This window comes from Triturus cristatus, chromosome 1_2 (genome assembly GCF_964204655.1).
Source record: "Triturus cristatus chromosome 1_2, aTriCri1.1, whole genome shotgun sequence".
Taxonomy (NCBI): Eukaryota; Metazoa; Chordata; class Amphibia; order Caudata; family Salamandridae; genus Triturus; species Triturus cristatus.
Window position 1 is genome coordinate 150,310,904 of NC_140580.1, and position 27,681 is coordinate 150,338,584.

The following is a 27,681-nucleotide window of genomic DNA, read 5'->3' on the forward strand; positions in this document are numbered from 1 at the left end:
TCCAATGTTCTCTTTTTGGTTCCTTCAGTCAGGATATGGAGAAGAACCCTGAACCATGATTTACCAATGCCTGAAAGCACAACACCTTGCCCGTCCTCTAATGCTCTAGGGGCTCAGACCTATGTTTCTTGTTCCCCACCATTAAAGGTTGAAGTGGCACCCTTGTCTGCTCCCCGATACTGTCGATTCAACCATCCTTTATCTGAAAAGCACTAATAGGAGGTATTGTTCCTGTCAGTACTTGTTAGAAAGTGAATTTCAGAGTTTTCTACGCTGCATGCACAAAATAAACACTCATACATATTGACTTCACAGACCAAACGAAAAATAAATGAAATTATTACTTTCGGTCACACAGGGGTAGGGAACTAGAGAGAGGTGTAAATTGACAGCGAGGGGGTGGAAACATAAATTACAATTCTTTGGGTTTAAATCCCTGTGTACTTGAAAATGTCTGTCTTTAAGAACAGTTTATACCTTCAGTTCTAAGGTCCAGGGTGTGAGTTAACAGACCAATAGTTGTCAGGTTGGAAATAATATATCACACCAGCACTTTCTGGAGCAGCACCAAAGTCAAGCCTTAAGCCTGGAAAACACAATGAACCTGCACTCTGTGCTCAGTGAGAGGGTAGGAGCCTGACAATTACAGCCAATATTAGCTTTACTGTCTGTTCAACAGAATTTGAATCCAGATTTCAGCAGATGAAGTCTACTTAGCAATAACCAAGGATAAACAAAAGAGAAGACTCATCAAATCCCATCACCTGCTCCCACTGGCACCGAGAATTCACTTGAAAGAATTGCTAAAATAACCAATGTTTTGAAAGCGGCACCCTCATGGCCGCCTAACAAACATCAGCAAATGGGTCAGCGGGGGTGGAACCAGATTTTGTGTTGAAAGCTTTCAGCTTATCAGGATCATTGTAAGAGCGTAGGAGAAAGATGTAAAAGGAACAATGGCAGGAAGTGACAAAAGGGGCATCCATTCTTCTTGTGCCTCGTGTTAGGTGTATTTCCTTATTTTTTTTTTTTTTTACAGTAAATGGAGGGGAAAACAATTTCTGGGAAGCAGAAACATATGGCGAACCACTATTCCCACATTTATACCCCCGTGTTTTACTTTGTTTAATTGTGGCTTACATTGTGCAGTGTGAGCCACTCACAAATAATAAATTCACCCCGATAAACAAAAGAATGACACCAATTCCATAGTGATGCCAGAGGCAAGTATGGGCTGAAAAGAGAAATCCAATCCCTATAGCTAGCCCCTAAAAAATACATTATTTTGTTACCTGTGAAGTTAGGTTCCAGCCCGACCTGTAATGTGTAATCTAATGAGGGACTTATACAAAGGATTATTTAGTGCCAGAGAACAGAAGCGGCAAGTTACATCAAGTAACAATCTGAAGTTTGTCATACGATCCCGTCCCTCATGCGAGTACACTCCCAAAAGAGCACAATGCTAAATACGTTTTGGTAGGAACTGAGGGAAGAAATGTCCTCCTAATCGGAGGATACAAAGCTCACATCTCCCGTTATGAAACATTGAGTCCAATTTCATATGTGAAATATGGAATCTCATTTTCAATTCCATTACATTTTCCACATCACTTCCTCCAGTATTTCAGAGGGTCATGAGGGAGGAGTTGCGGCCTAGTGTTGAAGTTGTCGACTTTGGAACTAGGAGATAAGAGTTCTAGTCCTGATTGTCCAATAAGTTATAAATGTGTAACCCTGTGCAAATTGCATTGTGTTTTTATGCCACTGTTGCCCCAGCCTCTAAATCTGGGAACAATTAGACAAATCTCAAACTACAGTATTAAGAGTTTCATGGGGGGGCGTGGCCAGCAGCATGGCCGAGTGAGTCGTGCTTTCGGCGAGCTCCGGAGGCCGATATCCTGACCTGCTCTGCCGCCGAGAGTGAGCCCCAAGATGACGACGCGGAGGAGCTGAGGAGGAGGAGAGCGGGCCCGAGTGATAGAGCCGGCATCTGCGGAGCTGTGGGGAACAAAGCCGCCGAGGTGAGCTGGCCCTCCCCCCCGAGCCCCATCCGGAACTGCCTGCGTGGAGTGCGGTCCTTGGGGGTACGGCTGGTATCTGCGGGGCACCGTGAGCTGGGAAAAGAGCTCTCCTCGCCCGCCAGGACTGAAAGATGCTGCTGCGGTGGGGATCCGACGTATAAAGAGAGGCCTAGCCGCGCAGACGGCGAGCGAGGCACCGGCGAGGGGACGGCCCTCAAGCGGTGACGACGGATCCGCTGTATGGCGGAGCGGAGTGAGACGGCCTGGCTCTGGGGCCGGGAGAGCGACCAGCGAGACACTCTATGGCGGGTGAGGGGACCCGAGAGAGGGAAGGACCGGCGAAAGGCTGTGCCGGAGGACCGGGTCTCAGAGAAGATGAGGTGAGACCGGATAGTGGACTGGAACGTCGGGTCGGCCTCCTGTCTCCCGCTGTCTGCCTGTACTTTGTTGCTCCCCTTGGAGGGGACGGCCGGAGAGCGGCGGAGCCCCCAGGCCTGGATCTGGGGGGAGCCTGGCAGGGGGGGGGGGGGGGGGGGGGGGGGGGGGGGGGGGGGGGGGGGGGGGGGGGGGGGGGGGGGGGGGGGGGGGGGGGGGGGGGGGGGGGGGGGGGGGCAGCTGAGGAGCGGATGGTTCTGGCCGGTGTCGGGGGCTGAAGAAGACCGTGTTTAGGCGGCTGGAGGGCACGGGCCCATGAGGAGTTGAGCAAGACCAGCCGAAGTGCCACAGCGAGACGGGCCTTGTGGGGCCCTCTCGGGGAGCCGCCCGCCACACAATATCCTCGGGAGGCCGCCCACGTACAGGCCTGTAAGGGGGGCCACCTGAACATCAAGGACGGAGAGTGCACAATAGGGTGGGTTGGTAAGACAAGACTGCGCGCCCTCCCCCGGCTAGACTGCGGCCACCGGTTCAGGAGACAGCACTGCCAGCTCAAGCCTAAAGCCACCTACTATGGGAAAAGACAGAGAACCGAAACCGCCACGGCAGGGCAAGATGGACCAGTATGCGAAAGTCATAGCCCCCCCAGGTGGAGCGCCCAATCACCCGTTCTGATACGGATACCCTCCTCCAGGCGATCCAGGCATCCAGGACGGCACTGGAGGGTAAGATTGGCGCAGTGGGCACAGAAGTATCACTCCTACGACGGGACCTCAGGAATATGGTGGACAGGGTCACGGAGACGTGGCTAGGCGAGGCCGAGGACTCAGTGCAAGACCTACAGAAAGGTATGAAGGAACTCCAATCCTCTTACAAAGACCTACTATGGCGGGTGGACGATGCGGAGAACAGAGCAAGATGCAACAACCTCCGCTTCGTGGGCTTTAGAGAAGGAATTGAGGGGACGAACATGCCTGAGTTCCTACACTCTTGGCTACGGAGCACCTTTCAAGACAGATAAATTCTCCACCTGCTTCGTCATAGAAAAGGCTCACAGGGCGCTCTTGACCCGACCCCCTGCAGGGGCGCAGCCACGACTCGTGATAGCGTGCTTTCTGAATTTTCTGGACAGAGATATAATACTTAGGGAAGACAGGAAGCTGGGGAGATCCGGCATGAAAACACATGCATAATGATTTTCCCGGACTACAGTAGGGAAGTGCAGAAACAGAGACGTTCTTTTGACTCCGTAAAAGCCAAACTGCGAGAGCCCAACTTACAATACATGTTGCTCTTCCCCGCAAAATTGAAAGTGCTGTTCCTGGGCAAATCCCACTTCTTTCAGACGCCGGAGGAGGCCTGGCACTGGTTGGAAGAGCGCCCTACCCTGGAAAGACCGGAAGCACAGACACGCAGCGCGGCGCCTTCGGGAGGAGCTGTCAATCAGTCATTGGACTCGCCGAGATCACTAAGACCCCGGCAGACTCGCAAGGGTCGCACCCTAGGTGCCACCCCATATGCCCCGAAGGACACAGGCAGACTTAGATCACGAAGTGGTGTTTAACTCGACTCTCGGCGGGCGCCCGCACACTCCGTCCCCTCAGGCAGCCCAAACCAGACACCGAAAATGAAAATGAAGACAGAAACTCTTCCTCCGAGGAAAAAGAGGTGGTGGGCCACTCGGTGCACCCCTTGGCGGCTGAAATACTGGCGATGGAACAAGAAACGTTGACGGAGGCAGGGACTTCCCAGGGCGAACCCCCGGATTCTAACTCGTGAACATGGGCCTGCGAGGTTGGCCGTGGACTGGACTAATATTCCGGAGCATGCACGCTGGACACACATTCCCTCTTATTTTCTCTCTCTTTCCCTTTATTTTCTTCCTTCTTTATTCTTCTTTCTCTCCTTCTTTGTCGACACCTGCGGAGACCTAGAGGTAGCTTGATAGCTGCGTTCTTCGTGGTCCTTTTGGATTTTCTCTCTTCATCTCTAGCTTCATCTTTTACTGTCTCTTTTCCAAAGATTTTGGGACTGCCACAGGAGTTGGAACTTGTGGCGTGAGTTGGGTAAGGGAGGTCTACTCCCCAGTGCCTTGCCGGGAATGAGTCAAGGGGGGGGGGGGGGAGGCAGGGTGGGAGGGGGGGTGAGGGGGTTACAATAGTTCTATGGTTGGGGGGGTTGTTCTATATGTTTAGTTGGCATAATGGTCACACGGTCGCTCAGGTATATGCGCTCACCACCTGCCCCCCTCCAGGGATACACTCGAACCACACCACTCGATGGCTCCATTAACGGAACATAGACCCCTCGCAGGCGGGCAAGAAAAGGACCCCTACAGGATTCTCACATGGAATGTAAATGGCCTAGGGGATAAAATTAAAAGAGGGCTGGTGACTGCACACAATAAACGGCTGCGCCCCAACATCGTCCTGCTGCAGGAGACCCACCTCAAGGGAACGAAATGTGAGTTTCTGGCAAGAGGCGCGTACACAGTTCTGGCACATGCGGGATACATGGCAGGCTCACGGGGGTTGCTATTTTGATTTTAAAAATCACCCCCCCCCCCAAGGCAACTCGGACTTGGACGGACCCTCAGGGGACATACTTGGGAGTATCGTTGACATGGGGAAGACAGAGGGTCACAATAGTCTCAATTTATGCCCCCCCCCCCCCCGATGATCCAGGCCAGGACCCTCTCCGGGTTGGCTGATATTCTGTTAGACACGCCAGACACTTTACACATTATAGAATGTGACTTCAATGACGTCATGTCTGTCCCCATGGACTGATCAGGGTACCGGACTGACAGTCCCCTGACTACACATTTGGCCAGGGTTATGACAACATTGGGCCTGATAGACGCATGGCGGCAACTCCACCCGGACACCAGAAGCTATTCATACTACTTGGGTGCACATAAGGTACACTCACGACTGGACTATGTCTTTCTCCCCCGACATGCAATAGGGACTGACGGCGAAGCGGAGACCCTGGCGAGGGGGCTTTCGGACCACTCGCCCCTTCTGGTTAGGCTGGGTGGGAGACCTAGGGCCACCAGTGGAGGGTGGAGACTGACGGCATGGGATCTGCAGAATAACGAGATAATGCAGGGTCTCAGGGCTGACACGAAAGTATACTTTGTAGAAAACGTGGGATCGGTGCAGTCTGGAGTGGTAGTGTGGGAGGCTTACAAAACAGTGCTCCGAGACAGGGCCCAAAATCGAATATCGTGGGGGAAGCGGAAAGCACAAGAGGAGCTTAACTCCCTGGAAACCTAAATACTGGACTTGGAACGACGATATCTATTGGGATGTGACCCGCAGATCCTCCGATGTCTGACTGATACACAACAGCGCTATAGTGCCCTAGCAACGGACGAGGCTAAAACGCAGGCACAGGCGACCTTACATAGACTATACGACGATGGGGACAAGTCTGGTAAACTATTAGCATGGCTAAGACGTAAGGAAAGGGACGCCCGATGGATAGAAAACATAGTGGATAACAAGAGGCAGCTACAGAGGGGGGGATGCCCTGATAGTCTAGACGTTTGCCTCCTATTTTAAGGAATTCTACAAGGCCAGAGATTTAGGTGAATCGGAAGAGATCATGGCTTACTTGGCTACTATTCGAACCTCGATCTTAACAGACGAGGACAAGGAGACCCTCAAAGCTGACATATCGGCCACTGAAATCAAAGCGGCAATAACCAGACTCCGCCCTGGGAAGTCTCCAGGCCCAAATGGACTCCCAGCTGAATTTTTTAAAGGCGGGGCAGACCTATTGACAGTACACTTGCTAGCGCTGTTTAAGGACGCGGCCCAAGAGGGTATTATCCCACTTGATCTTCGGATGGCCACGATCATACCTATATATAAACCAGGAAAGCCCCCCCCCCCCCCCCCCCCCCGAGGACTGGGCGTCCTATCGTCCGATTTCTCTCCTGAACGTGGAGGCTAAAGAATTAACGACGGTCTTAGCCCTCCGCCTGCGCAAAGTAATCTCAGGCCTGGTACACCAGGACCAGACAGGATTCCTGCCAGACAGGGCAACTAGACAGAATCTATGACGGACCCATAACTGGCTCATGGAGGTACAGGGATGGGAAGATCCACACATGTTTCTCTCCCTCGCCGCTGAAAAAGCGTTTGATGCTGTACACTGGCCCTTCCTGGAGGCAGCCCTGATCAAATTTGGCATTGGCCCTAAATTCAGGAAATGGGTGGGACTCCTCTATGCAGACCCCAGAGCTCGGGTTAAGGTGAATGGGATACTATCTGACGACTTTCCTATCAGGAGAGGGACCCGACAGGGCTGCCCTCTATCCCCACTACTATTCGCCCTCACCATCGAAATAGTGGCCTGGGAGGTCAGGCAGGCAGGGGAGATATGGGGATTCCACATATCGCAGACTGACACAGAGGAAGAAAGAAAAATCTTGCTCTCTGCAGATGATATTTTGCTGTATGTCGCTCAGCCGGCCACTACGGTCCCCGCACTGTTCAGGCTCCTGGGCAGATATAGCTCTTTCTCGGGTTACACGATAAATTGGCATAAATCGATCCTGTACAGCCCAAGACAAGAAGAGACGTGGCCCCCTCTTCCTGGGGCTCTCCAGGTTACACAGATGGGGTTTACGTACTTGGGGATCTATCTGACTACAGACAGAAACCTCTCCTATCAAAGAAACATCCAGCGGGTGGTTACGAATTTTGCGGAAGATGCCCTTAGATGGAAGGCCCTCCCCCTCACGATATTAGGCCAAGCCGCAATGTTCAAAATGATTAAGTTGCCTTGTTTTCTGTATGCCCTACAAAATGAATACTTCCCCCTCCCTAGACAGACTAAGATGATAAATGCGGAACTCCGCTCTCTGCTGTGGTTGGGAAAGCAGCCGAGGATAGCCCTGGATACGCTTCAGAGAAACCAGTATAATGGAGGGATCTCTTTACCTGATATTGAGGCATATTATTAGTCTGAGCACCTGTCGCCGATAAATGAATGGCTCCATGCATCAGTTGATCACCCCACGTACAAGTTAGAAAGGGACACCATGGCGCGCCGTACCTGTATGTACTACTTGTATGGGGGCACTGGTAGGAGACGATTACTCCCGGCCACGCAGATAACCATAGATGTCTGCGATAGAGCGACAAAGACGATGGGGTGGACACATAAACCGACAAAGCAGACGCCGATATGGAACTGTTACTGGCTGAAGGAGCTCCACAAACTCAGGGGCTTTAGAGGATGGGATGTCATTGGAATCTCAACATTGGGGGACCTGGTGGCGAAGGGGGATCTTAAACCTTTTAGGACCCTGGCGGCGGAATACGGGCTGCGCCCCACTCAGTTTTTTAAATATGCGCAATTGCGTCATGCATGGAAGGCTGAGGTCGCGCTCTCCTCTCCTTTGCCAAAATATGCCCCGCTGGAGGGCTGTCTACTGCAAGAACAGATATCCAATAAGATAGTATCTCTTGCGTATAAGACCCTGAATAATAGATAGACTGGGGAAACTGAGAGAAACTTGGGAACAGAACCTGGGCGAGATGGACACAACAGATTGGGAAGCTGCTTAAATCCCGCCTCCGACTCATCCAAAACAAGATACTACACAGGGTATACTATGTTAGGGTTAGGCTGCACCGTATCGGTCGAGCCAGTGACTCCAGATGTCTCCGCTGCGGACACCCGCAGGGGGACTTCTATCATATTATCTGGGACAGCCCCAGCATCCACACTTACTGGACACATATACTGGGAGAGAGGAGTAAGGTGCTAAAGGCAACACTTCCCATGGAACCAAAATTTGTATTATTGGGGATAACCAATGATGTAGACCTGAGTCGCCCACACCTGATCTTCGCAATGTTAGCCCTGGTGGTGGCGAAAAGGGACGTGGCACGGGAGTGGGGAGCGTCATCACCCCCCCCCCCCCCCCCCACTAGGAAAGTGGAGGAGGGGAATGGATATGTATATGGCGGCCGAAAGGGTCACCTACAAAGCTAGAGGCTGCCCCCGGAAATTTTGCAGGGTATGGGGAAAATGGAGAAGGTAACATGGTCTCGATGGGGGTCTGGGATCAGATTGACATAATTATAGTCCTGTTGGGTGAGGCTGTTCCACGTGACGATGGGTGGCAGGCCAGGGGCCCTAGACCCAAGGGGAGTCTGTGGGAGGATAAGAGAGGACTGCTAAATAATATCATATATGATGAAGCCGAATCTTGATGGACTGATTGTCACGCTGATGTCATCGTGGGTGGTGGAGCTCCTGGGTGCGTGCCTGATTATTTGTGACATGCCAGTTGTGTTCGTATTGGTTAAAAATGCAAATCATTTTTATTTTTTTTTAAGAGTTTCATCAAAATGGATGCGTACAAGTCCCAAGTTATCTCCTTTGCAACTCAACTTAGATTCCACAGGAGATGTCGGTTCCTTGTTTCATCGACTGTGATGTTTAACAAATCAGTTTCTCATTGTGCCTCGGTCTTCTCATCTGCCAAAATTGGGATAGATTACAAACCAGTTTAATGATGGCATTAAATGTAATACAACCACTGGAGTTACCGAATGAGGAAATCTTGAGCTGAAAAGGGGAGGAGATGCAGCGGCGTGGACGGGTTAACAGGTGTGATTCATCATGTAATAGCTGTAACAGTAATATGTACAATGGCAAAAGAAACTGTACCAACCAACTAAAATATGTGTTCATTTGTATGACTCTGTTATGCCCTAACTTTAATTTTAAAAAAAGTTAAAAAAAAAAAAATGTAATACAAAAAATTGCCCATCTAAATCAGAGATGAACGTGTGCTTAGTCTTGGGGGTGGAGGTTCACGTTATAAGTACAGACTTACAAAAAAACCTCTTGGACGCAGCCCACCCCCGGGATGGAAAGACTGCAAACGTAAAGATTGCAAAGAAATCAATAATTTGTCCGTGGCATCGGGGGAATGAAAAACTCGATACGCACTCCTTTCATCTCCACCTAATGGAAGAGGGATTGTGACAGCAGACAGGCCCTCCCTCCACCCAGAACATGATTTCCCCTACCACCCTAAGCCAGCAGCCTGGATCCCAGCTCTCCCTAGCATCCTGCAGTCTTCAGAAACCAGTATGAGGAAGCAAAATGGATCACAAAAAAGGAAAAACCTATAGACAGCCATCTTGTGCGTCTAGTTCCCTACCGAGGTTGTACATTTTTGAAGTGCAGCTTTACATGAAGTAGTGCCCATCTAATTGCGTTATACAGATTAAAAAATAAAAATAACAACGGAAGCCTGCGCAGCATCAGGGCTTGGCAACATCTCCTCTCAAGCCCCCACCCCTCCCTCCCGATCACGGTTCATAAGATATGCCTGGCTCAGAGATGCTGCTTTATATCTGAAGCTTCACATGCCCTTCGATTACCACTATGAAAAGTTGTTCCAATGCAGTCATTTGTTGTAGGGTGCAGTAAATCGTCAAGGGACAGGTTATCTGCCCTTATTCTTTATTTGAAAGAGGTAAATATAAAAGCTGTGCTAAAAAAACCCTAGTGAGTATACAAAAATTATTTATATGTGTGTGTGTGTGTGAAGATGTATAAAAGACATAATCGTGCATTATAATTCTAAATGCAAATTTATGAGTGGTTTTGAATGTTAGAAGAATCCGGAGAGGGCATTTTAAACTATGGGACACATCATCATCATGTACTTTTTATGTCACGTGCAGAAAAAAACATTCCTTGAAATATTGCCTTGAGTTGAAATCGGTAAATGACTGGAATTAGATCATTCAAGTGAACTAGGGGAAATAATTCAAGCATCTGATGTATTAACTGCTGAGAATTAGAATGGGCGATAATGTGCTGGAATGATGTCCTTCTTTTAATATGTGGACTTTTCACTATTGTAAAATGTAGAAATAAACACTAACAAATGGCAGCTGCGTATTTGGACAGAACGCCCCCCATAGGTGGGGCGAGGCGCTTAGGACCCGGGACCACCGGGCTCTGCCTCAATCCGGCGACATGCCGGACAATGACTACTTCCTGGGCGACGGGAAATGCAGTTGCGCTGGATGCATGTCACTTCCGCCACTGCAATGACCAGAGGGTAGATAGGTGTCCCTTCCCCTGGCCTCTGCCTTTTCTGGGAGCAGAGCATCGCGGCGGCAGCCAGAATGACAACAAATTATTGTGTACTGTTTACTTACCACGGGGGCCTAATTCTTCATGATGTGTTGCTATTATCTAACCTTAAGTATGTTCCTGACAAGAGTGTGTTCTAAACACAAGTATGTTTGGGCATGGCTATAATAAAAATGTTCCACCGAGTTCATGATCTATGTGAGTTCTGTTGCTGCCTTGTTTGGGTTGTGTTGGGGCACGGGCCAGACTAGGGGTATCCGGGTCCTATCGCGTCTACATTGGCAACCTAGGTTTGCCGTGACATATACAAACTATTCAGCCTCAGGTCTGGTGGATTATTCTCATGTCAGTAAAACTCTTTGATGGTAATTTCGAACCATAATCAAATGTCCTACAGGCATCAACATAATAAAGCAGACATGGTTTGCCCTTCCCCACAGGACAACCAAATATCCAACACAAAGCACTGTGCAAAACAAAACACACATATAACACAGGTCCACCATGTCAAATAGTATGCTATTCAGAGGATGCTAAAAACACTTGCAGCACACAAACATCTAGCTAGGGTTGTGTTTCTGACAAAATGCATACTTAAAGTGCTTCTAATTTGTCATCATAACTTTAACAATGTATTCTTTAGTAATGTTTTTACCAGTGTGAAAAATCTCGGGGAAACCATTACTGAAGAAATATTCTGTGTTCATGGGTTTAATTTTTTTTTTTTGCCTTTTCTCCTTTCCTCCCTCCTATTCTTTTACCTCTCCTTCCCTTTCTTTCATGCCCAGAAGTCTTGTATCGTCCCGCTTTACACCTTTCTTTTAATTTCCCTTTTCTATTTTCCCTACCTCCCTCTACTTTTCTCCCCATCCTCCAAGCCCTCTCCATTTTACCTTCTTACTTTTCCCTTTCTGACATGTACATATCCCTCGAAAACATAGTATTTTCGTGGACAAAGTATTTAATCATTTTACGTTTCCCCAACATGACGTTTCGTCAGCCTGACTTTGCCAGGCTATCTTCCCATTGGAAAATCGTCAAACTGACAGTATGCTTGCAGGCTGGACCGAGCATAACATCTAACACAGGGCAGATATGTCCCATTGCTGGCTATTTTAAAGTTTCTAACATCCCTTGTCACCAAGATCTAGCGCATTCGAACATATCAAATACATCCAACATAGCGGAGATATGTCACAGTGGGCAATCATGGGTTCCCACCAGTAGCTGCCACCTTGCTATGCCACACTTAAACAATGAACACATTTGACAGAAAATATTGCATACATTCCACACTGCTTAGATGTGGCGCATATTCAGCTAATACAGGGCTCCCAAAAAGGGGAAACAGCATTTACAACGTGGACTTAACCACGGGTGACGTTTCAACGCCAGCAGAAATGAGCTTGCATTAACCACGCATATGGGTGGCTAAGGCAGCCAGCGCTCTACCTGCAGAGCGGATGGGCGGGGAGAGGACCAGGAAGGATCAGCATAGGAAGGACCGGGACGCGGCATAGCAAGTAGGGCTAGGAGTAAGGGTAATTTTTAGGGCTGAGTGCCGGTTTTAGGGCTCAGGGCGGGGGGCTGGGGGCCTGGTTTACGGTTCAGGGTGGGAGTAAGGCAGTTTTTAGGGCTGAGGCGGGTAGATTGCAGAGCTGGGGGCCGGGTTTTAGCCCTCAGGGCAGGGGGGCTGGGGTGTGACCTTTACCACGAATATCACTAACCAATCATGCCTTTACAACGAAATTAGTTGTAAAACCATGCGTGGTAAAGACACTGTAGTTGTTAAGACCACGTTGTTAAGGCATGAGTGCATGAGGAAGTCATTGTTCCGTCATGCAACCACAAAAAACTTGCCACTAAGATACAGCACAGCATAATTCATTACAGGGAACACATCCCTTCATCTAGCATCTCAAATACACCAGCAGATAAAATAATAAACAAAAGAATGCAACTTCAAAACACGCACATTACATACATTAATAAAACATTTTGTAGAACACATGTCCGACACGTTAGGATTTCACAATGCCAACAACACTACCTTTATAGACTACCTCCAACTACCATTCAGAGCAATTGATCAACCAAAATGTGTGCAGGCAACCAGTAAAACCCAAAGGTCAAATCTCTCCATATCCAGAATCATACACCCTTAGACACTGCCATCAAACCAACAGAGGGCAATCGAAATATTGGAAATGTGGGGGGTGCTCCTGGACAACTGGCAGTGAAGCAAGGCCATAACAGCAGACTGCGTGCCATAGAAATGACAAAACATAACACTGTCATCAATCCTAGAAGAAGAGTCATTGTGGACCACCCACTGCTTCTCTTCATCAGTTTCCATCTCTAGAGCATACTGTTGAGTTATAAACTGCTTGGCAAGTAAGAGCTGGATGTGTTGGAATACCCACAGTGCAGGAGATAATGATGGACCGGTTTAATATTTTAACTAAAACACATTTGGAGTTTAGAAGCTATGTGCCTGATTAATTTCTAAGAGCCCCTGCCTCCTGCTGCCATTCAACATAGTCCCCAATATCTGGACGCCAGAGTGGTGGCCAGACGAGTTGGGCACTTGCCCATCGCCCACCAGGAAAGCAAAAAACCTGGAGGTGGTTATGGACAATAAACTCTTGTATGGCGACCACGTAAGCATGGTGGTCTCGGCCTGCTTCCGAATCCTCAGGAAAATAAGGAAAATCAAGATCTTTCTCCCCGAGAGCAGTCTCAGGATAGTGATCACAGCCCTTATCATGGCATGGATCGACTACTGTAACAGTCTGCTGCTAAATACTCAAAAAACGCACATCAATAGACTGCAAAACGCTCAAAATGCTGCAGCAAGATTAGTCACAGGCACTCCCAAATGTGTCTCTGTAAAGAAAGAACTGGCTCAACTTCATTGGCTCCCCGTGAGGCTAAGAGTACGTTTTAAGGCCCTTTGTTTGACCTTCAAAGTCCTCAATGGAATTGGCCCCAATCATCGGAGGCAGAAATTTAAGTGGTATGTGCTTATTAGAAATCTTCGGTTCACAGGAGCCAAAGTAGCTGTAACTCCTCCGATCAAAAAGGCCAGTTGGAGCGGCAGAAGCTTCATCACTTGCACCTCCACAGCTTGGAACGAGATTCCACTCTACTTGGGGAACTCTCCAGATCTCCTCTCATTCAGAAGGGGGCTGAAAACATGGCTCTTCACTCAGTAATTTTCTCTTTATAGACCTCCAGCAGGCATGTGCAGCGCCAGGACACCTCAGGGTAACCGTGCGCTATATAAGCTCCAATAACATAACATAGTAGGCTCCAACCATGGTGGTTAACAACTGAAGTAGATGGAAGGATCCAGCTACCTGAATCGGCCAATACAATTGGTCGAGTCAGACCTCAGTCACTACCATGCACAGCAAGGGCAGAGTTCTGCTACAATATCAGCAGCACCTTGAGTCAAAGTCCAGGGTAATATATGCTCATGGGATGCATAGCACCCTCTGCAAAATATATTATATATGATGAGTAACTAGGTGAATATCAGGCTAACCCGCAAAGTGTGTCATACAACAGACTAGCATGCCGCTGCCCGAACACATGCACTCCAGCCAACAAACTTCTGGTTAAGTACTTTCTTGGCTGAGGTGCGGGTCATTGCAAAAGCAGCGCTGAAACCCGTTGACTCATTCACTCATGGAGCGAGGTTGCTTGCAGCTCAAACGGGAGAAAAGTTTCTGTCAGGAATTGTGGTGTGAGATGTTCCAGAGTGGGCTCTTCCAACTGGACACTGGGAGAGAGTGAAGGGACCGCTGAGACACTGGAGGAAAAAAGGTAAGAGCAGAAAGAAGGCTGAGATACAACAGAGCGTAGTGGTGAAGGTGGGGCGACAGAGGACAGGTGGCTTTACGGAGGGAGAGAAGGGGGAGCTGTTTAAGCATATACATGTCATTCAGGACTTCATGTGCTCCGAGAGCCTGCAACTAGACATTTAGACTTTAGAATAGCAAAGAGAGGCCAGTCCTAAGGGGAGTCAGCAAAGCACAGTCAACCCAGTCTGCCGCCCCCCAGGTCCTTCAAAGAAAAGGGGGGAGTATGGTATGTGCTATGGGTGGGAGGAAGAGACAGAGAAGAGAGTGTGTCTGTGTCTCTCCCTCTCTCTCTCTCTACGCGGAGCAGCAGGTGGCAGCCCAAGACCAATTATACAGAAGATGAGATGACAGATGTGACACTAAGGTTCACTTGCAGTACGATACGGTGCCTCCAGCTCCTAAGCCCTCTTAGGCACCCCAAGCTCCTGTCCAGCCACTGAAATACGAGGGAATGAGCCTGCCAACAAAGAGCCTTCGACCGGGAATCGGACACTTTTTACAGCGCCGAGAGGCGTTCCTTTCAGGTTAGGGCGCTTCTTCCTCGTACTTGCAGCCTACTTCGGAATGACAATGCCTACGAGGCCCAGTGCGGCCTCCAAACGGTTAACCTCTCCCGGTGCCCTGCGGGTCCTGCAAGCGAAGGAAACAATCGGGGCATTGTCCAGTCCAGCCGCACTGCCCGGGACTGACACTATTTTTTGTGTCTGCCCCAGTTCTCAGCATGTCAGTTTTCTGTGTTAACCGGCCATGTCGCAGGCGAGACTGGGCCCGCGGGGAAGGAGCAAGTGTCTTTGTATAGCTTTTAAAAAAATGCAACAATTGCTCTCCTGTCCCGGTTTCCCTTTCACTGTCGGCTTCCCACCGCCCTTTTACTATGGCCCGCTGTCACCTGCACCCTTTCCCCAGCGCCTATGGGACCTACGCCACAGCTGTCCAGGTGGCATACATTACACATTTTTCCCAAAAACGGTCACTGAACGTTGAACAGCTTCTAGGCTACCAATTATACGGGTATTACTTTTGCACCTGGAAGTGACAGAAAGGCTGGGATACAAAGTGCTTAACAATTCTGCAATATGGCACCCATTGCAAAATGCGCACATATATATATTTATCTTGCACAACTTGCAAAATAGATATGCATAGAAACATTGTAAACATACAAGCGCGGGCTACTTTAAATAGAATAAAAAAGGACTTCGCTCATGTTTGTGTCCCAGAATGAACACGAGCAATAAACGGTAAAGCCCAAGTTCCATATCTTGTATTAATATGTCCTCGCGGGCACAGCTCATACATACAGCTGCAGGGACACTCCCACGAGCACGCTCACGTCTGTTCATTGGTATCTTGCACGGTGCATTAACTGTAATAAGCGTGTGCACTCACTTCCTGGTCTCGGGGAATGCTTCAGACAGCTCAGGCCTTGTGTGACGGGGATGGAATGCCTGGCATATGGCGCTGTGAAAGGAAGCTCTGTTGAAAAGCGGGAGCGCTGCCATCCTGCTGCTCCACGTACAAAAAACTCCCGTCAGGTGTCTGCCGACGAGCTACAGCTGATAGGCCGCGCTGGCACGCGCATACGGGAACCTGGGAGCGCCACGAGGAAGTGACGAGGGGGTAGAGGCGCGACAAATGCATTCTGGGCAAAAATGTGAACAATACAGTGAGCCGATGGAGGTGACATGATAGGGAAATATATGCATCGACTAACCCACCTAAATCCGTTTCGCGTGCGTTAATATACGTATCCATAAGATGCACACGTTCAACGCTGCACTTCGAAGGCCTCCAAAAGTTTTTTTTGCCACGTGCTCCAAAAATAGAAGCTACAGGTTACTTGGGACAATTAAAACACTGCACCCACCACTGACCACCCTCTGCAACAAGAACACTGCCCACATCCACTCCACCACCAGTAAAATCACAACAGCTCTTTTTCCTTGGATAGTGAAACGACTCCTGAATTCAGTCTCCACAGACGTGTTCATTGCAGAGCACCAACGAGTGCGGAAGTACTGGAAAACCCCCAGGATAAAATTTACATTTACTTCAAAGTGGGCCCTGCAGAAGAAGTCTTAGGACTTTTTGAAGCTTTGGCGGTTTGAATAAATACACACATATATAAATGTTATATATATACACACATACATACACACACATATACATACATGTACACACACACTCTCCATCAAAACACTACCGTTTTGGTAGAGCATGTTTTTTGCCGAGTACAAACATAGGGTTCTTAAAGGATGCTTTTGTAGTGCAAATAACAAACCGACAATTTTGCCTGAGCCTTCATGCTAGAAGAGAAAAAAATACAGACTCAAAGGAAGAGTAAGGAGAGGAAAGTACATCTGTATTGCTCTACATTAGAGGTAAAGTGAGCAAGTTTTGTGTGCAAGGGAAGATGAGAGAGAATGTGCATGGTTGGTGGGGGCGGGGGCTAAGGGAGAGTGAGACAGGGCAGAGCAAGAGAAACTCAGGGAAAAATGGGGATCAAGAGGGACAGAAAAAGAAAGACGTTTTAAGGCTGGACAAAGTGTTAAACTGCCCAGGGTCCCCACTTTCCAAGGAGCCCCTTGAGACAACTTTGTCTGTTTCTTTCCCTCAACCACTCTTTCGCTCATTGCCTACCTTTACCTCTCAATATCTTCCTCCATCTAGTGTCACCCTTACAATTTTCAGGACAATGAGCAAGACATATTCCAGCAGTTTTAGAGACGCCATTTCTGAAAAGTTAATTCACTATTGTTGGGCATCATGCGGGCTTGAATTGGTTGAAAAAGTGTAAAAAAACTTTAAGGTTGTTCTCAAAAGGGGGTCCAACATTCTGTCTTGACTTGGGACCCAAAATATCCATAGGAGGACACTGAGGAAGGCTGTTAGGAGGGACAAAAGGCTGCGAAGAAGGTGGAACGAGAAAGGTGTGAGATTAGTGGGAGACAGAGAGGGAGACCGGAGATCGAGTGGAGAATTCAAGGAGGGAAACAAAGATGAAGGAGGTAAATAAGGTTGATTTTATCAGAGCAGGAGATCAAGAGAAATAGATGAAAGGAGAAGACAATGCAAGAGGACAAGGGATCCCAGTGGAGACAAGCAAAGTACACATAGGAACCCTAGGGCAGCGCTGTGAGAGAGTGGTGCAAGAGGGAGACCGAGCGTGAGAGGCACACCAGAGGGTGGGAGACATGGATAGAGAAAGAGCTTGGCACCAAGCATTTCCCGACCGCGGCACGTGATATTGGGACTGTACAGAGATGCCTTTGAGGAGACCCTTTAAGAGCACAGTAACATGCTCATGCAGCTATGGTCAAAACAGCCATTAGTACGCATAAGAAATGTGTCTGGCTACTAACGGGGAAATATAGGACCATGAGATGTGATAGGTGCAAAGAACTAGGACACAGATTACCGGAGTCCACCAACCCTCCTTGTATACAGACAACAAGAGTACGGTCCACAGCCCCCGAATTAGACCATGCACTGGGATCTGTTATAGGGGAGGGCATAGAGTGCAATGGACCACTCCATTTGGATTCCACGCCAACCACACATACGAGACATGGCAGACTGCATAAACAGAGCGCAGGTTCCTCGAGGCACAACACAACAGGCAGCCACTGAATTCGGCTCCTGTGACACTTTAACACCTTGCATTCCCTGGGGACATCTCCTCTGTGCCGGAGGGAGCGTAGCACTTGCACTGGGTATGCAGATGCCATGTCAGACTGGGGGCAGGTGATCCATCCACTGGATATCCCAGATCATTCACTACTCAATGAAGGCCTTTTACATGCTTATCAACTGCAGGGTGCTGACTTACACATGCTAAATATGTGTTTGTGGCAGCCCTGGGAGTATTATTGTGTTTTTTCATACCTTGCACTGGCCAGGGCGACTTACCTCTCTATTGCCCTCAGGACATTACCAGAACTCTGGAAAAACAAGGCCCCCCCTTATTTTAATTGGTAAAATGACAGGGATTTTGGAAATCAAAAACCTTCCCATTTCCCAACCGTAGACGTGGGGCTACAATGTTGCATCGCCAGAGGGGCATAGAATGGCTCAACTGATAGCCCTTCCCAACATGGAAACACAGTCAGACCCGAAAGGTAATTCAATGCAATATTTACACGCAGGATCGCGTGTACTAACTTCCTTGCTTTCTGCGAGGGGCTGCTCACCAAGCCTGCCCTGGACCACATGAACACTCGCCTCCCTCTGTGTTCAGACAACCCTCCCTGAAAAGCAGGACATGTGCGGAGCAGGGTCGTGCTAAATGCTAAGGGTCAAAGCGACGCCCTCCTGCGCACAGTGCTGGCCAAAAGAGCACAGGAGCAGGACACTGCTCTCGGGCAGAAAACTGCCTCGCGAGGCAGGCAGAGGAAGGGCTATTTTTACAGCCTGTGCAGAGGACGGCGAAACCCGGTGCTCCCTGGCACAGCCACAGACTTCAGAGAGACCCACAATCCAATTATGCTCCCTTGAATGGCATTAAGATGGTTCGATTCGTGCCTGATCGGAGCTCTGGAAATGGCATTGGAGATCTCATCAGCCCTCGCCAATCCATACCGGACTGCAGCCTAGATTTCATATGGATTAAAGAACGCCAATGTTGCACGTACATTTAGTTTGTGCATCTGTGGTGTAACCTTATGAGACTGTGAAAAAAGGGCGGTAACTGGGGGCAGAGTGCAGCCATGCTGTCCAATATGGCCGCAGTGGCAATGCGAGTCATCCGAGGGTGGGGGTGCAAAATCAGACCCCTGCCCTGTGTCATCAGAGCCCCTTCTCACAGCGCAGCTGAGAACTGCCCCGCCGCGTTCAGTGTACGGTTTAAGCGGCTCTCCTGTCCGACAGTGCGGTACATTAATGCGGATGACACACCGATTGCTGTCCCTAAGAGCTGAAAGGTATGAATCCATTCCATCCCCTCAAGACCCCCTTCCAAGACCAATGAACTCACTATCAATTTGTAGGGTGTAATATTTACAGTCCTATAATGCTGAAGGACAAGTGACTGCACGTGGCCTTTACATATAGTCACGGTCTGAAATCCTATTTACAGTCCAATGTTGTTACAAATAAATGTTTTTACGAATCTCAGTGTTTGTACAAGCAACCACACAGAAACAAACTTAAAACCAGCCAACAAAGAAAACATTGCCATCACATGACAATGCTTATGAAATAAATTCCAAATATCCCAAAAGACACCTTGTTGTTCTGGTTGAGAGATCTGCTATTACAATGTTATTTATTTAAAAGTAAAAACAATAAGGAATAGAAGACAGCGTCCTGCTTTTAATTGTTTTTATGCTACCACTAATGCCCACTTTGATATCTAAGCTTTGTGATGATAAAAGTTATATTGGCGCTCTTTATTTCAAAAAGGAAAAAAGGGCTGGGTTTCCCTGCTGTGGTGTGAATTTGTAATGTGTACGTAAGCACAGATATTGTGGGTGTGTTAACACTAGCTTACCTCACCAACTACCACAAGCTGTCTTCACCACCAACCAATGGTAAGAAGGGCCCTTCATCACCACTATTACAACGCACGAAGGCCGACTCTTTCACATTAACATGAAGAGCTCTGGAAGCACCCAGCACAATAACAGCCCCACAACGTCTACCAACAAGCATTGGCGAAGCCAATTGCCCATGCCTTTCCCAAAGTTTTGGCCTTGATAATGCTTGCTGTTGATGCTGAACAATTTTAGCAGTGGTGTTCTCGTGAGCACCTGTAGCAGCCTCCCATTGATGGATGGAAGAGCGGCTTTCAACCCCAAGTGGATGGCCATCAGGACTAGAAGGTCGATGATGAGCTGGGACTTCACTGGAGGCCTCCGATCTCCCACTCTCCCAGGTGGCCGCCCCAACCCAGTAGCAATGTAGTCACCACTGTCAGCTGTGGGTGGGGTAGGGAAAGTAGTCTGCCACTAACACAATCACGGTTCAGTACCCACCACTGCAGATCGATTGCAGTCTTCTCCGAGATATGAACGTGGTCGGGGAGGTCCCCTTGATGTTGGGCCACTGGGACATCAAATCCCACTGCAGAGCCTGCATATGCCACCAGATATGCTCGATCAGCAAGGATGCAGGAGGCCATCAGTCCCAGCAGCCTCTGAGTTGACCTCACTGAAATCCAGGACAAAGGCTGAAAGATCGGTATCATAGCCTGAATGACCTGGACTCTCTTTCCCTCGTGAAAGGCATGAAACTGAACCATGTCCAGAGTGGCTTCGATGAAGGGGAGTATCTGAGAAGGAGTCAGGTTTGACTTCTGCACGTTGATAGTGAACCTAAAAGATGACAGGAGGTTTTCCATAGTTAGGGGGTGGTTAACAACTGCCTGGGGCGAGCCTGCCTTCAACAGCCAGTTGTCGAGGTGGGGGAAGGCTGGCACCTTTGACCTCCGAGGTGTGCTCCCACCACCACCATCACTTTTGTGAACACCAGAGAGGTGCTAGTGAAATCAAAGTGGAGCCCAGTGAACTGAAAATGTTCCTCTCTCACCACGAAACACAGGTAGCGCAGGCAGGATGGGAATATGGAAATAGGCTTCCTACAGGGCGAACGTCACCATCCAGTCTCCAGGGTGGAAGTCAAACAGGACCTAGACCATGGTGAGCATTTTGCATTTCTTTCTGTGGCGGACGGCGTTGTGAGGGACAGATCTAGAACAGGGGCAACAGGACATAGCTAGAATAACAAACATGCCCTACTTCTGGCACCGGCAAACTCTCAATAGCCCTTTGGGCCAAATGGGCTTTCACTTCCTGAAGCAAAATGGACTGATGGTCCTCTGTCAGTCACTGTGGGGACCAAGGAAGATGCAGCGGAGAAGAGAGAAAGGACAAGGTATATCCTTTGCAAACAATCTGTAGGATCCCACTGTCCAACGCGACTGCTTGCCATCCCAGTAATAATCAGTGGATTCTGCCTCCCTCCGGGTGACTGGGTTCTTGCAAGGGCACACTTCAGGGGATTGGCAGGTGCCTCTGCAATAGGAGGCAGTAGGCTTGGTGATGCGCTGGACTGGGCCACCGGGTTTGGTGTGCACCATGGCCTCTACCTCAAAACTGCTGGGTTCCTTGTGGGGGCTGGATGGGTTGGCAGGACGGGACACCTCAGTGAAAGTCGCAAAAGGAGCGGTGAGACTGTTGCGGTTGGTGAGGCGGGGCGGAAAGACCAATAGAGTGAGCAGTAGCCCTGCTCGCCTTAAAGTGCTACAGAGCAGAATCAGATTTTTTTCTTAAACAGACGAGTCCGATCAAAGACTATGTCCATCAAGGAGAGCTAGACATTACCGGAAATCTCAGTCAATCAGTCACACATGGTGACGAAGTGCAATTGCGGTGCTTATGGCCCAGCCAAATGGAATCAGTGAAGTCCAAGCCACAATGAATCAGGAACTTGGCAGCATCACAACCATTTTGGATAGCTTGAGAAAGTACAGGCTGAAGCTCTTCAGGCACACCAGGGTGGACTTGTTCCAATGCATCTGAATGGTTGGGAGTATCGTCCCAACAAATAACTGGCATAAACAGATCAGAGGGCCAAGTTGGTAGAAGAAAATACATATTTGCCAAACGTTTCCATTCACTTTGATTTCCTGTCAGGGGGAGTGGGTTAGAGCGGCCGGTGGAAGCTTGAACCACATGGCTTTCTGGTGGAGGGTGCTGCAAATGGAAGCCCTGGTCGCCTAGAGCAGGGTGATAAAGCCTAGCAATATGTCTATTGAATGGGGTGCAGGGAAAGGTTAGGCATATGCCCCCAATAAGGTATCCGTCAGTGGCTCGTAAAGGGAAGGAAGTGCTCAGAAGACGTTTGTATCAGTTAGAAGACCTCCATTAAAACATGTGTTTTAACCTCCAAGGTGGGGGGCTGGAAGTTACGGACTTCAGCCGTCCTTTGCATTAACATTGCGTAGGAAGCAGACTCTTCCATGGGCAGTCCGAGGGGAGAAAAACTGAGCAGCCTCTTCGGAGGTAATAAGGCCACTAGCATCCTGCAAATCCTCTTACAAATTGTCATCTTGGTAGTACTGAGCGAACTCATTTCCCCGGGTGACAATCATTAACCAAGTCAGTCACAAAAAGGAAATGGAGAAAATGTTGTCTAGCCTACTAGAAGTCAAGCAGGGGAAGGGGGATTTCAGGCAAATTCGGGAGTGGCAACAGCCGAGGGACTGCTTCTTCAGGTGGCAAAGTCGGAGTCAGCAAGGGTTGTGGCACCGGCAGTGTGGTAGGAATAAGAGCTGGAGGAAGGTAAGTGTGGAGGGTCCAGCTTCTGTAGAGGGTGAACCCACCAGTGCTTTCTAAGATTGAGGGACTCTTGGCTCCTTGGGGCCCAAAGGTGCAGCAGGAGGAGTCATTAGGGATTCAAAGAGCCGTAGCAAGGCTGTGCGGAACTATTTGATCTGGCGCAGCATGGCTGAAAGCCCCAGAAGCTCTGGTTGCGCCGGGACCAGCTGCGGAATCTGCTTTAAAGTCAGCCAACTTTGGGAGCGGGATCAAGAAGTTTGGGTCGAACCAGACACCTGTTCAGACGAATGCGAGTGGCACGAGGGAGCAGAATTCCACTTTGACTTCTGGTGTTTACTACACTTACCGGAGGACTCGGGAATGTGGAGAAAATTGACCTCTCGAGTAGCTCCAACGACCTCAGAAACAGAAACGGGACTGAGAATGAGGAGCGGGACTTGGAATAGTCCCGTCGTGGAGTTCTCTGATGCTTGCCAATGTAGTGCTTCACCTTGATTTCCCCTGATGGTCTTTGGGTTTACCGACGCTCAATCTCCAAAGAAAGTCGTGGCTTGACCCCAGGCCCCACCGGCACACCTGATTGGGATCCGTCACAGTAATCTCTTTGAAATAGTCCCTACTGGGCTTGATAACTGGTGTTTTAGGGGGTGACATCCCTTGCACACAGTAGAAATTTAGAAGAAAAAAAAAAACAAGAAAAATATCTCTGTGATATCGTGTCTGGAGGCGCAGAAAGAAAAAAACAGGTGAGGAATCTGCAGCCAGAAGACTCGGTCAGAAAGTCTTTCATCAACAGACAGCTACATTTGTCTGTAAGTAAGACCTAACAACGATTGTTTGTGGTAGATTTCTGGGTGCTTCTAGGTATCACACAGTGTTGGTACACAATGAGATTGAAACTTCCTTCTCACCATGTCATGGTCAGTCTTGGCCAGCGTGGAACTTATCAGCATTACACAAAACTATTCAGGTTATTTAAATCCATAACAACAAAACAGGCACTTCAGGAAAGTTTAATGAAGGCAGTTTGCAAATCAGAGTTGTGACACTTCGGTTCACAAGGAGAAGGCCTTCATGACACAATTGGCACATTTTATTGCAGATATGGACAACCAGCCCCACACAGCACCTGCAGGACGGGGTGTGATTTTTTAATAACTGGGTCAAAAGAATCCGCTCACCGAGCAAACTGTAAAGGGGGTACCAAAACTTGTGAACACACTCACAAAGATGGAACACCAGAATGCATTGCCCTTGAAAAAAGCTGCCACTGGCAAACACAGATGATAGGAGAATTAACTGCAGGCATCATTTTTAAAACTGGAAAACAAGCATGGATGTGATGAATAATGCTTGCTTTCATACAACACCAGCCAAATCAATTGCAAAAGCAGACACACTGAGATTGCACCCTATATGAACTCTATAGACACAAGAGGCTGCACTCTGTGCTGTGTGCACACACTGGATAGCAGTACACGGTCCATCTCCTTTACACACTTTAGAAGAGATACATGGATCACCTACAATGGGAAACACTTTCGCCTACTCAGTCCACTTGATAACTTCAAGCTACATGCAGGACGGATAGAGGAAATAAACTACATTCAAATCTATGGACAGACATGTGACCTGTAAAGTATATACATATTATCAATGGAAACGTAAGGTCTGTGCCCTGTGTCACGCAAACCGACCATGCCTTACATGGACTCTTTGGATGGTAGTCTATGAACTTTGCTCACTTTTGAAAGGGGTACGCACTGGTTCATACATCCTAACACTAGCTCTGAGATTGCATTCATGGGCTGCACCAAGGCCTACTGATGTGGTCAATGGAGTCCTACAGTTTATACAAAATACAGGTGATCACGTTTAACACACACCCAGCTCTACTGCGCTCACTAAATTCAAACGCAAGCTCTTAAGCATGTCCAAGTACTTTGGTATGCATACTTTAAGGTAGTCTCCACTGGTTAGACAAAACGCATAACATGCAATTTACGCAGGCAGAGGAATTACAGACCATGGCACACGCTGCCATTATGCAAATCCTGTATTATTAGAGAAGCATTAACGGTAGACAGTAAATCCTTCTTTCCACTGTATTTTGTATTTGTAACCTTTTCTACGTCATCAAAATAGATTCCCCGGATTATGGTGCATCTTGTACAGAGACACTGATGCATTGTTGAGAGGTCACAAAAAGGGCAAGAGGTTACCTTTGAGGGCTTCCCTACTTTTAAAATGTACATCTAGGTAAGCAGAGGCAGCTTCCGTCCTCTGCGCCAATAAGGCAACATCGTCTATTATACTACAAACATATGTTGATTTACCCCCAAAAATGAAAAAAGTATTTTTTTACCTTTAAAACATGTCATTCTGTTGTCCGTGTGGGTAAAATAAGGTCTGAATATTCGTTCTGTTGCTTACCAGTGAAATACAAATAGAGCACCAGTAAAGTCTCTTAACTAGGACAAAAAAAGTCAGTGTCCGACACTATGTTCTGGCCTTCTTGTGCTTTGCCAACCAAATTTAGCCCATGGTTTAAAAAACGGAGAAATCATATTCCTATTTAAAGCAACTTTTGTAAAGAGTGCGCCTCCTTTCAGCCTTAGACGCTGCAAATGCACTTTGAGTACAAAAGCACCCTCTTATTCCAGGTACCATGCTTACAAATTTTCGTAATAATGAACAAAATGTTTAGAGTATATCCCGGATACAACCTTACCTACATTGTGTATTACGGTTGTGTACGCAAATGGGCACCTGCAGGTTTTTTGCAACAGCCTGCAATGTAGGCTGTTACCGTTCGAGAATTGCGGCTCAGTGGTCTATTCTCCTACATACGGAGGTCAGTGTACTCTATTTGAAGGCAAGACATCTCTTTTTTTAAATTAGAAGATGAAAGACACTTCCTTTCAATAAACACTTGCCTCAATTTTGGTCTATTTACAAACATCGTATTTTTTAACAACCAAAACTCTCATATTTATAAATCCCAAAATTCAACAGTACGAAGTGTAGCTTTTCCAGCAAGAGAATCTCTCCTATTACATAAAATGGCCCCCAAAGCATTCTGAACACTAAGTGGCCACTGCTCGGACATATCTTGTCCCATTTTACAGTTTGACCGCCAATGGTTAGTCCATTATTGGGATTTCAGGCATTGGCAAAGCCCAGCAAGTTATTCTCACTGCACCCAGCCTTTCCTGGTGCTGCGATATTTGGATCTCATCTGTGTCGTCAGCAGCATATGCACTCTTTAAACATGAAAAGCTTCCCTTGATATATTCTTCTAAGCAAATATTGGAGCCAATAAATTAGGAACAGGATTCCCATGGGATTGTGCATAATCACGGGCAGGTCCACATATACAAGTGCTGATTATAATTATGCACTGAAAATGTGTATACAGTTTTAGTTAAATATTGTGGGCGGGCATATCTTTTTTGGTTATTGGGCCTTAAGATATGTCCTTGCCACGTCGTTGATGGGCAAAGGGCCATCCCAACTTTTAAGTTCACAAAGCCATGGTTGGAATAAAGATATGATGTTACTGCCGTTCCAACAAAGGCTGAAACACACACACACACATACGAAGAATTAAACCTATTGACGTTTGAGCACCATATGGCTATCCAATGCAGCTGCACATGCTCTTTCTGACCAATCGGGACAGATTACTGTCAATCCAACAATTAGGTAGCATACCACAGCAGCAAAATCCATGACAAATGAATTGACGCGCAAAAGGTGACGTGGTAGGCAGCGATGACGAGGCCTTGGCCATCAAACAGGAAACAGCATTTCTTTCCGAGATGTACTTACTACAATGTGTGCCGGAGAGGGAGACCTCGCGTCCTTGAGTGCTTGTCGGCTTTGTAGGCTCCCTGCTTGAACATCGAGTAGCGGCCACTTCATCTGCAGATACTGGATGGAGGAGACAAATGAGAGAAAGGAAACAAAATGAGTTCCAGGAAAGGAAAAATGAAAAGAAACTGTAAATAGAGTGAGCGAATACACAGCAAGTTATGTATGGAGCGGGAGAAAAGCACAATGTTCATTGGAAAGAGCCAATAAAAAAAAATTCACACAAAACAACAATGCAAGGTTTAGTTCGGGGAACAACACACTAATAATAATCAAAACAGCTTAGAAGGGTGTAAAGTTTTGAATACACATTTGAATGGATAGAGCACAACGCCTGTGTTCTTCATCACAACTGTAGCATGTCTGATGCAAGAGGATGCCAAGACAGACAAAACGTTTTTATTTTCCGTTTATGTATAGGTTTTTGTATCTCTGTATTTCATCTTTTGTTTTGTATCTCTTTAATGTTCACTCTGAACATGGCAATTTTGTTTGAGAGCTTCTTTATCAAAGGGTTTTGTTTCCAGAATCAATGCAAGAGCTATTTGGAAATTGGTCGGGTCTCAAATGAACGTTCGATCATTTCTGTAACAAAAGCGACAGTCACTCACTTCCTGCCACCAGTTTAGTCTTCGGGCCAGTAAATGTTTTAATTTCATTTTTTTCAATGTAACACCAAAGATGTCCCTTTACCGCCACTGCAGACCATTTTGCAGAAATAAAAATTAGTTTAATAGATAAACATGAGAGTAGCAGAATGCATCAAGGGCCAATCCCATGTAGGCGGCTTACCCCCCGTCGCACATGGTCTTTGGATGTGGCAGCGTGGCGTTAGCCGCAGGGCCTAGCCTCACGCCTACTCCCTGCAGTGACCAACCCCCTGAGAGGGCAACCATCCACTGACCCACACCCCACATTCTCAGGAGCCTTGAGGGATCACAAAGAGAGCCTGGCTGGCTCCACGATGACCCAAATATTTATATTTTTTTATTTTGTGCTCAGGGAGGGTACCCCTGGGGCTCCTCCCTAAAAGGGTTAGGGGGCCAGTGTATCCGTAACCTGCCCTCTTATATACTTTTTTATTTTCCATGACTCTGGGACTGACCCCGGAGTTTTGTAATGGAGCTGGCG

At 47.9% G+C, this 27,681-nt stretch overlaps 1 protein-coding gene across 42 annotated transcripts in view; it reads right to left on the reverse strand.

Annotated features, from left to right (window-relative positions):
• The window catches only part of TCF7L2 (transcription factor 7 like 2), a 331,284-nt gene that overhangs the window by 133,479 nt on the left and 170,124 nt on the right, over positions 1 to 27,681 (reverse strand). For all 42 annotated transcript variants that reach the window (XR_014961054.1, XM_085603397.1, XM_085603368.1 and 39 more), the window contains one exon: positions 26,509 to 26,610. Coding sequence is in view for 41 of the 42 variants with exons in the window: in XM_085603397.1 (XP_085459523.1) it covers positions 26,509 to 26,610 (102 nt within the window). In the remaining variant the exon portion in view is untranslated. The remainder of the gene's footprint in view (positions 1 to 26,508; positions 26,611 to 27,681) is intronic.